Source organism: Phoca vitulina, unplaced genomic scaffold (genome assembly GCF_004348235.1).
Source record: "Phoca vitulina isolate PV1807 unplaced genomic scaffold, GSC_HSeal_1.0 scaffold1, whole genome shotgun sequence".
NCBI lineage: Eukaryota > Metazoa > Chordata > Mammalia > Carnivora > Phocidae > Phoca > Phoca vitulina.
This window is the reverse complement of record NW_022589704.1, coordinates 680,485-695,270: the sequence shown is the minus strand read 5'-3', so window position 1 is coordinate 695,270 and position 14,786 is coordinate 680,485. Positions and strand designations below refer to the sequence as shown.

The 14,786-nt window shown below is 47.6% G+C and overlaps 1 protein-coding gene across 1 annotated transcript in view; it reads right to left on the bottom strand.

Annotated features, from left to right (window-relative positions):
* Window positions 1-14,652, bottom strand: part of THAP4 (THAP domain containing 4) — a 43,081-nt gene extending 28,429 nt beyond the window's left edge. Inside the window, exons 1-2 of the mRNA XM_032429732.1 lie at window positions 14,506-14,652; window positions 11,321-12,468 (exon numbers count right to left, since the gene is read on the bottom strand). Coding sequence (XP_032285623.1) covers window positions 11,321-12,468; window positions 14,506-14,582 — 1,225 coding nt within the window. The 5' untranslated portion in view covers window positions 14,583-14,652. The remainder of the gene's footprint in view (window positions 1-11,320; window positions 12,469-14,505) is intronic.
* Between the last annotated feature and the right edge of the window lie 134 nt (window positions 14,653-14,786).

Here is a 14,786-nt window from a genome sequence, read left to right as displayed (position 1 = left end):
TGTCCACCTCTTAAAAAAATTACGAGCCATGCTAAAAAGCGAGGAAAAAACGCAATCCGAAGAGACCACATCAGAACCTGATGCAGATGAGGCAGTGGTTCTGGAATCCTCAGACCTGGAATTTAAAAGAACTGATTCATCTAAGGGTTCTCATGGAGAAAGCACACCTGTGCACGGACAGAGGCGCTCTGTAGGAGGAGAGGCTGCTGAGGAAGAACCCAAAGGAAAGGTTGCACACGAGAGCCGTGGCAACAGAAGTGAAGCCCGGGGCACATGAGGTCAAGGACAGAGCCAGTGAACTTGAGGATATTCAGTAGAACCCCCCGCCCCGAGATGCCAAGAGCAGCACGCACAGAATACTGGAGGACTGGGGGGCAGTTATGAAAGGGATATGTACGCATAGTGGACACGACAGAAAGAAAGAAGACATGTGAAGTAACAGCTGAGAAGTTTTCAGAATTGATGTCAGCAAACCACAGATCCAGGAAGCCCAGACACCAAGCACAATAAATGCCAAAAAATCTACATCTAGGCATTTCATATTCAAATTGTCTAAAACCAAAGATGGAGAGTCTTGAAAGAAGCCAGAGGAAACCATTCTTACCCACAGAACAAAATGGGTAAGACTCACAGCGGCCGACTCGTGAGCAAACAAGAGTGGAATTCTGGGGGCGCCTGGGTGGCTCAGTCGTTAAGCGTCTGCCTTCGGCTCAGGTCATGATTCCAGGTCCTGGGATCGAGCCCCGCATCGGGCTCCCTGCTCCGCGGGAAGCCTGCTTCTCCCTCTCCCACTCCCCCTGCTTGTGTTCCCTCTCTCGCTGTCTCTCTGTCAAATAAATAAATAAAATCTTTAAAAAAAAAAAAAAAAAAAAGAGTGGAATTCTGTATCCAGTGACGCAGTCCTTCAAATACAACCCCAAATGCTGACTGACGGAATTAGAAAGAAACTTAAAATTAAAAATGAAATGAAAATTAAAATAAAAACTTAAAAAAAAAGACAGCCCTTCAAAAGTAAAGAAAAACTAAAGACTTTTTCAAACAAAAACAGGGAATTACATGCCCTGTAAGAAATATTAGAAGTTCTTCAGGGAGGAGGATGTAGGCCAGAAACCTGAATCTGCAGGCAGAGAAGAGCGCTGGAGAAGGAATACGTGAAGGTAAAATAAAATCTTTTCTTTCTTCTACTACTACTACTACTTTTTTTTTTTTAAAGATTGATTTATTAGAGAGAGGAGAGAGCCTGGGGCGCGCGGAGGGGGTAGGGGCAGAGGAACAGAGAGTCTGAGGCAGACTCTGTGCTGAGCAGAGCCTGATGCGGGGCTTGTTCCCACGACCCTGAGATCACGACCTGAGCTGAAACTGAGTCAGACGCCCACCCAACTGCGCCAGGCAGGTGCCCCTCTCTTATTCTTAACTGACCCAACAGATAAATGTTTGTTCAGATTAATGATGGTGTGATTACAGCACATGTACAAAGGAAATGAATGACTGCAATTTTATAAGGGACGACAGGGAGAAACTGGGATGTCCCACTCCAAGGCGCTGGCGCCACTGGGGAAGCAGCACTGTCCGCTAGTGGACCAGAGGACCTGCGAATGTGAAGACTCCAGGGCACCACGAACAAAGTTCCCGCAAGAAGTAAAATCCATCTGCTAAGGAAGGGGAAATCACACACAACGCTCAATCAGAACCAGAGAAGGCAGAAAAGGAGAGGAACGACACACAAGAAGCCAACAGGAAGCAGCTACAGACACGAGAGATATTAGTACAACTGTAGCAATGACTACTTTAAATGTGAATGGTCCAAGTACACCAATTAAATGATGGAGACTGTCAGAGTAGACTGAAGAAAAAGACCCAAGTATATGTCATCTATAGAAACCCACCTCAAATATAAAGACGCAGATCAAAGGTAGAGGGACAGAGCAAGACTTACCATGCTAACAAATCAAGAGAGCTGCAAGACTATATTAACTTCAGACAAGCAGACATTAGGACAAGAAAAATGATCAGTGCTAAAGAGGAGCATTATATAACAAATATGTCAATACTCCAAGAAGACAGGAGAATCCTTGATGTCCACGTATGTGAGACCAAGACTGATAGAACTGTAATGGAAACAGACAAATCCACCGTACGGTTGGAGACTTCAACACTCCTCTGTCAGGAACGGACAGATCCAGCAGCAGAAAATCAGAAGGACTTGGCTGAACTCAACTGCATCATCAGTCACCTGGACGTAACTGATGTCTACGAGCTACCGTGATAGGTAACTTCATATGTCCACTTGAGGGGGCTAAGAGATGTGCAGAGAGCTGGTAAGACATTACTCCTGGGCGCGTCTGTGAGGGAGTTTCCGGAAGCATGTGAATTGGTGAACAGAGTAAAGCAGAGGGCCCTCCCCTATGTGGGTGGGCACTGAAGGACTGAATAGTACAAAAAGGCAGAGGAAGGGGGAATTTGCTCTCTGGTTGAGCCGGGTGTCTATCAGTCCTGGGACATCAGTGTTCCTGTCTTCAGACTCAGTCAGACTCAGACTGGGACTCACACCCCATTCCCTCACCCCCCTGACAATTCTCAGGCCTTTGGACAGGGACTAAATGATGCCCCCAGCTTTTATGGTACCCCATCCTGCCATTCATAACCATGGGGGCCAATTCCTATAAGAAAATCTCCTGTTCTCTGTGCATATAGACACATCCTACTGGTTCTGTTTCTCTGAAGAACCCAAACTAACAACTACTTCATCCAACAGCAGAACACACATTCTTCTCAAGCTCACATGGAACATTCACCAAAACCATAAAACATATCTTCACAAATTTAACAGACTAGAAATCAAACAAAGTACGCTTTGAGACCATAATGGAATTAAATTGGAAGTCAGTAACAGCAAGGTAGTTGAGAAATCCCCAAATATTTGTAGATTATATGAGACACTTCTAAATAACAAGTGGGTCAAGAGAAATAAAAAATTATTTGAACAGAATGAAAAATACACCTTATCAAATTTTGTAGGGTGCAGTAAATGTTTAGAGGAAAATTTACAGCACTGAATGAGTATATTAGAAAAAATATCTCAAATCAATAATCTATTTTTTTTTAATTTTTATTTATTTATTTGACAGAGAGAGACACAGCGAGAGAGGGAACACAAGCAGGGGGGGAATGGGAGAGGGAAAAGCAGGCTTCCCGCTGAGCAGAGAGCCCAACGCGGGGCTCAATCCCAGGACTCGGGGATCATGACCTGAGCCGAAGGCAGACGCTCAACGACTGAGCCACCCAGGCGCCCCTAAAAATCAATAATCTAAGTTTCCACTTTAGGAAAGTAGGAAAAGAAGAGCAATTAAGTCGAAAGCAAACAGAAGCAAAAAGAAAATTAGACCAGAAACCAATGAAATTGAAAATAAACACAATAAACAAAAAAGTCAACATCAAAGGTTTTTTAAAAGATCAGTAATGTTGATAAACATCTAGTCCAGTTAAGTAAGAACAGAGAAACAGAAACACAGAACGTAAAATACCAATATTATAAATAAAAGAGGGCCATCACTACAAATTCTGTGGACATTAGAAGGTCAGTCAGGGGGTTAGGTGAAATGGACCAATTCCTTGAAAGACATATATTACCAAAACTCACACAGAACTAATAATCTGAAGAGGTCTATATCCCTCAAAGAAATTGAATAACCTTCCAAAACAAAAAGCACCAGGCCTAGATGGGTTTATCAACGAACTATACCAAAGAATTAAGGAAGACGTTAGGGTGCCTGGGTGGCTCAGTCGGTTAAGCGTCTGCCTTCGGCTCAGGTCATGATCCCAGGGTCGTGGGATCAGGCCCCACATTGGGCTCCCTGCTCAGCGGGAAACCTGCTTCTCCCTCTCCCACTCCCCCTGCTTGTGTTCCCTCTCTCACCGTGTCTCTCTCTGTCAAATAAACAAATAAAATATTTAAAAAAAAAAAAAGAATTAAGGAAGAAGTTATACCAATTCTCTATAATCTCTCGTAGAAGATAGAAACAGAGGGAATATTTCCTAACTCATTCTATGAGATGCGTAGTACCCTAACACCAAAACCAGACAAAGATATTACAAGAAAGGAAACTACAGACAGATATCTCTCATGAACATAGATGCAAAAATCCTTAACAAGCATTTAGCAAATTGAATCCAAAAATGTAAGAAAGTGAATTATACACCAGGGCTGTGGGTTTATTCCAGGTATGCAAGGCTGGTTCAGCACTCCACAATCCATTAATGTAATTAATTAATTAATGTAACTCACCACACCAAAAGGCTAGAAGAAAAAACACCACATAATGACCTCAATAGATGCAGAGTGTTTAACAAAATCCAATACCCACACCTGATAAAAACTCTTGATAAACTAGGAATAAAGGGAAACTTCCTAACTTAATAAAGAACATCACTGATAAAACCTTACAGCTAACATCATACTCAATGGTGAGAAACTCAAAAGCTCTCCTACTAAGATCAGCACCACTCATAGTCAACAATGTGCTGGAAATCCTACTTGATGTAATAAAAAAGGAAATAAAAGGTATACAAGTTGGGACAGAAAAAATTAAACCATCTTTGTTTGCAGATGACATGACTATCCATGTAGAAAATCCCAGAGAATTGATAAAAAACCTGGAATTGATAAGCAATGACAGCAAGGTTGCAGAATACAAGGTTAACAAATGAAAGTCAATTGTTCTCTTATACACCAGCAAGAAACAACTGGAGTATGAAACTCTGATGAAAATAAAAGATCTAAATAAATGGATAGATATTCCATGTTGATGCACCAAAGACTCAATACTGTTAAGATGTCAATTCTTCCCAAGTTGATCTATAGATTCAACACAACCCCAATGTCAAAATCCCAACAAGCCATTTTCTGGAAATCAACCAGCTGATTCTAAAGTTTATATGGAGAGGCAAAAGACCCAGAACAGCCAACACAACATTCACGGAAAAGAATAAAGTTGGAAAACTCACAATCCCCTATATTTCAAAACTTAGTAAAAGCTACAAGCTACAATAATCACTACAGCATGGTGCTGATGAAACAGTAGACACACAGATCAACACAACACAGAGAGTCCAGAAACAGATCCACACTAATTCCTGCACCTGATTTTTAACAAAGGGGCAAAGGCAACTTGGTGGAGAAAAGATAGTCTTCTCGACAAACGGTGCTGGAACAACTGGACATCCACATAAACATAAATAAATGGAAACAAATCCTATGTTTATCGAGGCTTAATATTGTTAAAATGTTGATACTACCCAAAGCAATTTACAGATTTAATGCAATCCCTATCAAAACCCCAATAATCTTGCTTGTAGAAATAGAAAAACCCATTTTAAAATTCACATGGAGGGGTGCCTGGGTGGCTCAGTTATTAAGCGTCTGCCTTCGGCTCAGGTCATGATCCCAGGGTCCTGGATCGAGCCCCGCATTGGGCTCCCTGCTCCGCGGGAAGCCTGCTTCTCCCTCTCCCACTCCCCCTGCTTGTGTTCCCTCTTTCACTGTGTCTCTGTCAAGTAAATAAGTAAAAATCTTTATAAATAAATAAATAATAAATAAATAAATAAATAAATAAAATAAAATTCACGTGCAATCTCAAGGGCCCCAGAATAGCCAAAATGATCCTGAAGAAGAACAAAACTAGACGACTCACACTTCCAGATTTTACAACTCACTACAAAGCTACGGTAATAAAAACAGTGTGGTGTTGGCATAAAGACAGACATAAAACAATGGAACAGATTATCGAGAGCCCAGAAATAAACCCTTGTATGTATACGGTCAACTGATTTTTGACAAGGGAGCCATGACCATTCATTCAATGGAGAAAGGACAATGTTTTCAAACATACGGCGCTGGGAAAACTGGATATCCACATGCAAAGGAATAAAGTTGGATCCTTACCTAACACCTATAAAAATTTATTCAAAATAGATCAAGAACCTAACTGTAAGACCTAAAACAATACAACTCTTAGAAGAAAACAGCACAAAAGCTTCACGGCCGCTGACTCGGCAATGATTTCGCAGATATGATACTATGGGCACAGGTAATACAAGGAAAAAATAGACAAATCTGACCTCATGAAAATTAAAAAAATTTGTACATCAAAAGGCACTACGCACAGAATAAAAGGGTACCCCACAGAATGGGAGAAATATTTACAAATCCTGTTTCTGATCAGAGGTTGATGTCCATAGCAGACAGAGAAATCCTAAAACTCAGCAATTGGAACAGGACAAACCCAACTCAACGGACAATCGAGACTTTTCTCCAAAGACACACAAATGGCCAATAAGCGCATGAAAAGATGTTCAACGTCACTGATCATTAGGGAAGCGCTGATCAGAACCACAAAGAGACAGCACCTCACACCCACGGGGATGGCTGGGATCAAGCAAACAGGAAGCAGCCAGTGCTGGTGAGGACGCAGACGGAGCCCATGCGCGACCGTCGGAAGCGTTAAGATGGTGCAGTCAGTGTGGAAAACAGCACAGGAGTCCTCAAAGGAATTAAACACAGAACTACCACATGATCCTACAATTCCACTTCTGGGTATATACTCAAAACAATTCAAAGTAAGGTCTCGAAGAGAGATTTGTTCACAGCAGCATTACTCATGATGACGAAGATGTGGACACAACCCATGAATGGATGAGCAAGATGTAGTCCATTCACACGACGGAATAAGCTGATTCAGCCTTAAAGAGGAAGCAAGTTCTGTGACATACTACAACTTAAGGACATTATGTTAAGTGCAATAAGCCAGTGACAAAAGGACAAATACAAGTATTATTCCTCTTACACGAGCCACTCGGAGGCGTCGAGCTCACAGCAAAAAAAGTAGAATGGTGACTGCCAAGGGTTGAGGGGGAGACAGGAGAGTTACCATTTAATAGGCATCGAATTTCAGACTAACCAGAGTTATGGGGATGGATAGTGGTAATAGCTGCGCAACCCTCTGAATGTATTTAATACCACTGAACTCTACACCTAAAAATGGTTACGATGGTAAGTTTTTTTTTGTTCTGTGTATTTTAACTAAGTGTAAAAAAAAAAAAAAAGGTAAAACAATGAACCATCAAGCCACAAAAAGACAGATAGGAACCTTAAATATATACATATTGCTTAAGTGAAAGAAGCCAATCTGAAAGAGCTGTGTATCTATTCCATAGGATCCATATATTCCAATATATTCCATAGATCCTACAGGACATTCTGGAAAAGGCAAAATGACAGAAACACTAAAAAGACCAGTGGTGCCAGGGCTTGGAAGGGAGGAGGGGACCACACGGAGCACAGGGATTTTTAGGGCAATGGTAGGATACTGAGGTTACCCATTTATCAAAATCCAAGTGCAAGACAGTACACTGTAATATGCACGAAGGTCTTCGTTAGTAACCATGTATCCATGTTGGTTCCCAACTTGAGGGAGTGCACCCCTGGGCTAACAGGTGGGCCAGCATGGGTGGTCAGGCAGCATGTAAATACACCGTGGCAGGAAGAGGGGCGAACTCCTCCCTGTGAGCACGCTGTGAGAAGGCCAATCAGCACCAGCTTTCTGGAGGGCAAAACTCTGCACCCGGAACCTGTAGGCCCCTGGCCCAGCTGCCCTGTTGTACAGAATCTGTCCAGAAATAAAGGACGGGCTAAAGATAATGGACTGAATAAACACGTGGGTAGCTCCTTCGACGTAAGATCCCTAAAAAGTTTCCTTCACTGACTAACAAATTCACGATAGCACTGGGAACCACTAAGATGGAAAACATTTTGAATCAGGGGCTCCAGGCAGCCCTCGGAGACCATGCCAGGGAAGCCGCCCTCCCTCCCCCGCCACTCCCTAACACCCCTTGCACCCTCCCCTCCACTCCATGCCAGCGACCAGCCTCGTCCTCCAGGGAGCACAGGCGCAGGTACACCTCCAGCCCCTCGCCAGGCACCCCCCCCGGGCCCCAGCACACTCCTTCCTGGCCCTCGGCACTCCTCCTCTCCATCCCGCCCACCAGCAGCACAGACAGCTGCTTGCTTATCTCCACAAATAAACTCCCCCCTGGAGCCATGCTCCCCTTCGGTTACTGTCCACTCCTCCATGGCTAAACCTCTTCAAATGCCTCACCCCAGCCCCACCTTCACCCTCTAGACCCAGCAGCATTCCCACTGCTCCAGCGAGAACATGATCACCAGTGACCCCATGTGGCTGAGTCCAGCCTTCTCTTCTCCATTCTGATCAGAGCTTGATCCAACGTGGCTGAGCAACCCTCATTTCCCCTCCAGACCGACATGACCCCACACTCCCTTCTTTCACTCTCCTCTCCTGGGCCCTCTTCCACTGCCCTCCACAAACACGGCTTGCTCCTAGGCTGGGCCCCAGCCCCTTCCCCAGCTATAGCTTCTCCAGGAAACCCTGTTCAGTCCCATGGCTTTAAATGCCCCTGACCTCATCCCGACACTGCAGACAAACACACGAAACTTTAAGAGGATAGGTGCTGGCTCTCGGGCATCAGCACCTAAGGAGTGTCTCAAACTCAATGCCTCTCAAAATTTTACTGTGCTAGGAATTCCAAAAATATCATTAAATATTCCCTGAAAGGAAGAAACATTTGGATACAATAAATGGTGGTGAGTGAAGTAACCGATCAGATGTGTACTTACATCTAATTATGGCTCTGATGGGAAAGCTGGGAATAGGGAACCAAGATCACAGACAGTCCTGGCCAGGGGAGCAGAGGGGAGGAGCCGGGGGCGTGGAGCACAGCAGCAGATCAGCTCTAAGTGTTACACAGAGATGAGCTTCAATGATTATTGTTAAAAGCCAAAAGACATCCACTAGAAGAGCAGAAAAAGAAACGAGAAAACCTAACAAATTAAAAAATGAAACAGGCACAGATTCCAACTTATTAATAATCACAAGTAAATGGATTAAATTGCTCTATAAAAAATGAAGACCCACAGATCGAGTTAAAATGTATCTAAAAAAAATAAAGGGATATAAAAAAGTTTGAAAAATAAGGAGATAGAGAAGTAACACTTAAACTGGGGCAAAGAAGGGGTGCTCCCTGTTGATAACTGTCAGCACCTGAGCATCTGACACAGGGCGGGGAGACATCCAGCAGAACCGGGCACCTCCACGCTCTCTCGCAGGGATCGAGGGATTCAGGAAGTCAGGGCGCAGATCTGTTGACTCACAAGCCAGACTCAGGCTCAGTGAGACAGAGAACAATGTAACCAACTACTGGGGCTGATACATTCTTCTCAAACCACAATGAAACAGTCACAAAAACAAGCCAATCTAAACCACAATGAAATCCCAAAAAAGAGCCCCCAAAGTAGCTATCTTTATGTGACCAAATCACTGGACCTTGAAAAAATAAAGTTTAAAAATCATCACAAAAAAGAGACGGGGAAACCACACGGGTGAAACAGGTGAAGGGGATTAAAGCACCCTTATCTTGATGAGCAGAGTCCTGTCTACGATTGTACACCTGAAACTAATACAACACTGCACGTTAATTACACTGGAACTTAAAAAAATCTTAAATAAATAGAATATTTGAACCTGTCAAAAAAAAAAAAATCACAAAAAATTAGCTCCCCTGCCTCAACCCATCCACTTGAAAAACTTCCAAGCCCTTCTAAATCAGTTAAAGAGGGAATAAAGACTGAACTAACTATTCAGAAATGAACAGCAATGAGAGGAGCACGAGATAAATCCTCGGGGGGACCAACGGGATGGAAGAAGCGAAACACCTTCAAGAGTATGTATCAGGAAATATAAACTGCACATGCAGAAGCTAAGCGCTTCCTTCCAGGAGCCAGAACAACAAAATAAAACCGAAGAAAAGTAGAAAGAAGTGAGGATTAATGAAGTGGAAACAGCAAACAAAGCAGCCTTGCTCGATGGAGCGAAGGCTTAGTTTGAAAAGACCTGTAATCTTGACAGACCTGGGGAAGTCTGACCGAGAACAGAAAAAGGTACCAAAGTAGTACCAGCTACGAGAAACTACAAAAACCGCTTTAAAATGATAGCAGACCAGTACATCGGTGGTCCTCAACTGGAGCTGTTCTTCCCCCAGTGTGCATTTGGAAATGCACAGGGTGGGTCTGTTTTTCTGCTTTTGTTTTTGGTTGTGCTGATGGTTGTTGCCCTGGGGTCCAGGAGGTCCTAAACAGCCTGTCACACTGAGAGCCTCCCCACGAAGTGTTCATTATATCCAGGAAGACAAATATTGATCCAGATTAAATGAACAATAAGCAGGAAAACATCTTCCACGATACACAGCAGGTAAAAGATACTATACTCAAAATGCAAAGAATAACTAGAAAGCAAAAATTTTTACAAGCACTAGTAAGACGAAAAGCATAAACAGAGCCAATAAACATATAAAATATATATCCTACCTATCAGTATATGTACAAAGACACGTACATAAAAGCATAGAAAATAATCTAAAAGATTACACAAGAAATTTTAACAAGGACTAAAAGGTGGGAGGTAAGAAAAGGAAACTCTCACCACTTCTTAGCCCATATATTCCTGTAGTATTTTAAGTTTTACAAAACGAATAGATTCGGACGCCTGGGTGGCTCAGTCTGTTGGGCGTCTACCTTCGGCTCAGGTCATGATCCCAGAGTCCTGGGATCAAGCCCCACACCAGGCTCCCTGCTCAGTGGAGAGCCTGCTTCTCCCTCTGCTTGCTGCTCCCCCTGCTTGTGCTCGCTCTCTCACTCTCTGACAGTAAATCTTTAAAAAAAAAAAAGAATATATTCTACTTAAAGAGATGCTTAAAATTTTAAAGAAATTATTAATGTTCAAAATGACATAACCTCAAGGATATTCACTAAAACACAAATGGAAAGAAACTCCCCGTGATTTTCAGAGTCTCCTACCATTTTTCTAATAGTTTACTGTGCCTACTTCATTCTGCAGCGAGCCGTTAACTCGGCTGGAACTGAGGTTTGTGTGAGGCGTGCAGCGGAAGCGGCCTCTCCCCTGTTTCGGTGGGAGACCACACAGTGAGTAGTCGTGGCTCTCCCAGCGGACGTGAAATGCCTCCCTTCTCCTGGGCTAAACCCTCACAGCTACAAATGCCCCTCGAGCGCCCCGGAGCGAAGTAAGCTTCCAAGCGGGGCTCCCTCTCTACAAAGTACAGCTACTTTTAGAGTCTCCTCCCGAGACAGCTGGGCGCTCTCGACACACACAGACGCTCAGGGACCGTCAGCCACACAGCACGAAACCCGTCCCAACGACCAGGCAGTGTGGGAGCGCGAGGCTCTGGTACTGACCGCGGCTGAAGGGCAGCAGGCCGCTCAGGTAGGGGAAGCTCACTCTCCTCAGCTCGTCCAGCTTCTCCTGCAGCTTGCGCACCTGGCTGTCGGAGCGGCTGACCCTCTGCCGCAGGGTCTTCAGCTCGCCGTTCTTCTTCTCCACCTGCTCCCGCAGGCAGCACACCTGGCTCTTGTTCTGTCGGGAGGAGAAGCAGTAGGAGTGCAGCGAGTCGATGAGTTTGCAGGCCCCCGATGCCGACAGGATGACCTCGTTGATGGACATGGGGCTGGCGTCGCTGCGCTCACTCTGCACGGCTTCGGCCGCGGGCTTCGGGGTGACGTCTGCCGGAGGGGCAGAGGGGCTCTGGGAGGGCTTCTGAGGCGTGGCTGTGAGTGATGAACTTGGGGGGCTCTGGGCCAAGCCCTTGTCGGGCCCCAGGCTGGTCCCGCTGCAACCGGGCTCCACGTCTCTCTTCAGCCTCTTTCGGTCAACAGGCTCTCGGGGGACAGATGCCCTCTCTCGAGTGTGCTTGGAGGAGAAACTGTAAGAATGAAGTGAGCCAATAAACTTGCAAGCCCCGGACCCTGGTGGGGTAAAGTCGTCCATGGAAATGCCGCTCTTATCCACCAGGTCACCGTGGTCGGGGGCAGCGCTCTCACCACCAGCATCCACAGCTGCTCCCTGGCTGCCCGCCGCAGCCGTGGCCAGACCATCGCCTGCAGTTCCTTCCGGGGCCTGCCACGTGCGCTCCGGACTGGTGGCTTCTTGGGAGGCCCTGGGCGCAGTTTCATTCTGCAGTGCAGCCTGCTTCACCTTCCGGGACCCTGGCTTGGCCATCAGGTTTTCACCCGAGGACGATGATGGACCTGTAGCTCCCTTCCCGTCCACCCCGCTCGCGTGTCCCCTCAGGCCGCCCGAGGCCTTTCTGGTGACCTTTCTCCTCGTGCGGCCATGACCTCCAGTGCCCCTCTTCTTCTCGGGCAGGTGGAAGATGGAGGGCACTGCCGTGGGCTTGAGCAGACGATGCTGATCCTCCAGCCTTTTGGAGAAGCTATCTTTGGTGAAGTGTTCACTACAGAGAAAAGAATACTTAGTGGGGGTCCAGTTATCCCTCTGAACAGCTTTTAACCACTGGATCAGACGTTTTGAGTCTTTTAGGGGGAACCTGTGGGAAAAATGACAACAGAATTAGAAAGAAGTAACTACATGTCTCCTCCCAAATTTATCAACTATAATAAGGCAAAACAAGTGTTTCTGCAAATACCCAATCCTGTATTGACTCTACCCATTTAAAATTTTAGTAAAAATTTAAGGAACACCTTCCACTTGGAAGTAATCACGAGATAGAAAGATAATGGGCTCATTGCCTACCCTTAAGGCGCTTACAACTGGTAGGGCAGATAGAGAATGAAGGTAAATCCTCCCAGGCTGTGGTAAATGCCCTGTAGGAGAGATTGCACAGGATGGCATCCAACAACAGGAAAGGCTTCAGGAAGCCTTGGAAATAGCTGCTAGAATCACACAGCTGAACAACCCTCCTGGTGTGCCTCAGATGCAGGTTGGGTGCTAAAACAGGGGTGGTTGGCTCCCCTCCCTGCTCAGAAGCCAGGTATGGCGCTGGCCAGCAGAGAGGGGAGCAAAAAGCCAGAAGAGCATCCCAGATGGTGCCTGAGCCCAGCCTGAGCTGTGACTCAAGCAGCTGAGGATGCGAGACAGACTCTAAGACGAGGTCAAACTCAACAGTCCCACTGCCAGGAGCAAAACTGCTTTTTAAAAAGCAACCAGCTCCCGGAAAATACTGAGTAAGATACTTAGTAATTATTTCTTCTCTTTTAAACAAGATCTCTATTTAAAAAACTGGGAGGAAACTCTACCCAGGGGCGGGGTGGTTATTCTGGAGGGCTATCTGCTCCACCTGAGGTCATCTAACCCACCTGTGGCCACTGTGGACCAGAACCAGGACCAAGACGGATACTAACTCCCCAGGAAGTTCTGTGCAACACGACCTTCTACACTTCCTCAATGCTTTGTGAACCCATTTCCCGAAGACCCCAATTCCCACATCCTTTGCCCCATACCAGCAAAGACCATTGTGAAGGCCAAGGGCAGCCTTCTCTGCGGTGCTTTGCCCGGTTTTTGAAAGCAGTATCAAAACTTTCTGGACACAGGCTCTGAAAGAAACTCTCAAGAAAGCACAGTGGCTGGCTTCTAACACAATGTATTGCCAGTTCTTCTGACAGATTGTAACAGTTTAAGAGAACAAACCACTGCGAACTTCCAATAAAACTACAGGTAACAAATACCACTGGAGTCTCTAAAACCTAACTCCCTGTACCCTAAAACCGAAGTATCTGCGAGGAGGCTTTCCAGGGAGCCAGCCGGCAGAAGAGGACTCGCTGAATCAGGCTGAATTCCAGAAGCCCTCAGGAAGGGAGCCAGGCCAGCGAGAAGGCAGAGCCCTGTCCCTGCCTCCGCGTCCAAGCAAGAAGCGGCGAACAGGGCCCCGTCCGCGAGTCGCAGGGCGAGCCTCCGGCTGCAGAGCCGGCCTCGTCCTGCTCCAGCGCAGGATGCTGCGAGGCCGCCTGTCCAGGGACGCCCCGCCGCGCAGCAGGGCCACCTCTCCCCGCGTGCGGGAGCGCGTGTCAGTCCTCGAGGTACAACTTGCATTTACTCAGCCGCACAGATCAAGGCAGGCTCCCTTGCGATCAAAAGAGCAAAAAAGTCACAGCAAATGCAAGAGGACAACTGACCCAAGAGCGTTTCCAGAACACACTGTCTGGAAATTGGCGGTGCCAGCCCGAATCAATGGAGCCCAGGGTGGCCGCGGGGTGGGGGGGGGAGAGGGCGGTGGTGGCCGTGGGATGGCCTCCGGGTGGCCTCCAAGTCGGCGTGGGGTGGGCGCCGGGTGGCGGAAGGACGAGAGGCGCGGGGCCGCGGGGGGGGGTGCGCAGCCGGCCGCCGTGGCCCGCGACGCCCGGCCCAGAGACGGCGGCCCGGGCCAAGGTCACACAGCGCCCGGCGCTGACTCACTCGCGGGACCGGCCCCGAGGCCAGGCGCGCCGAGGGCCTCCCGCCTCGGGCCGGGCCGCGCGGCCTCAGTTTCCCCGCCGTGCCGGGCCGGGCCGGGCCGGGCCGGGCGGGGGCGTGGCCGGCAGAGCCGCGCGGGCGGCGGGCCGGGCGGCGGCGGGCGGAGCCCGGTTACCTGTGGAAGGAGACGGCGCGCTTCTCCCCCTTGCCCTGCCGGTTGGAGCAGTTCGCGGCCGCGCAGCAGATCACCATCTCGGGCCTCAGGCCGCCGCGCCGCCGCCAGGCTCCGGCCCTCGCCTCGCCGCGCCGCGAGCGGGACCGCCCCGAGGGGAGGGCGCGCGGCGACACGGCTGCGGGACGTGGGAGCCGGCCCCGGCGGCTCCCGTACGGCAAGATGGCGGCGCACGCCCGGCCGCCCCGCCGCCCGGCCGCCCGGCCGGGCCTCGGCGTGCCCGG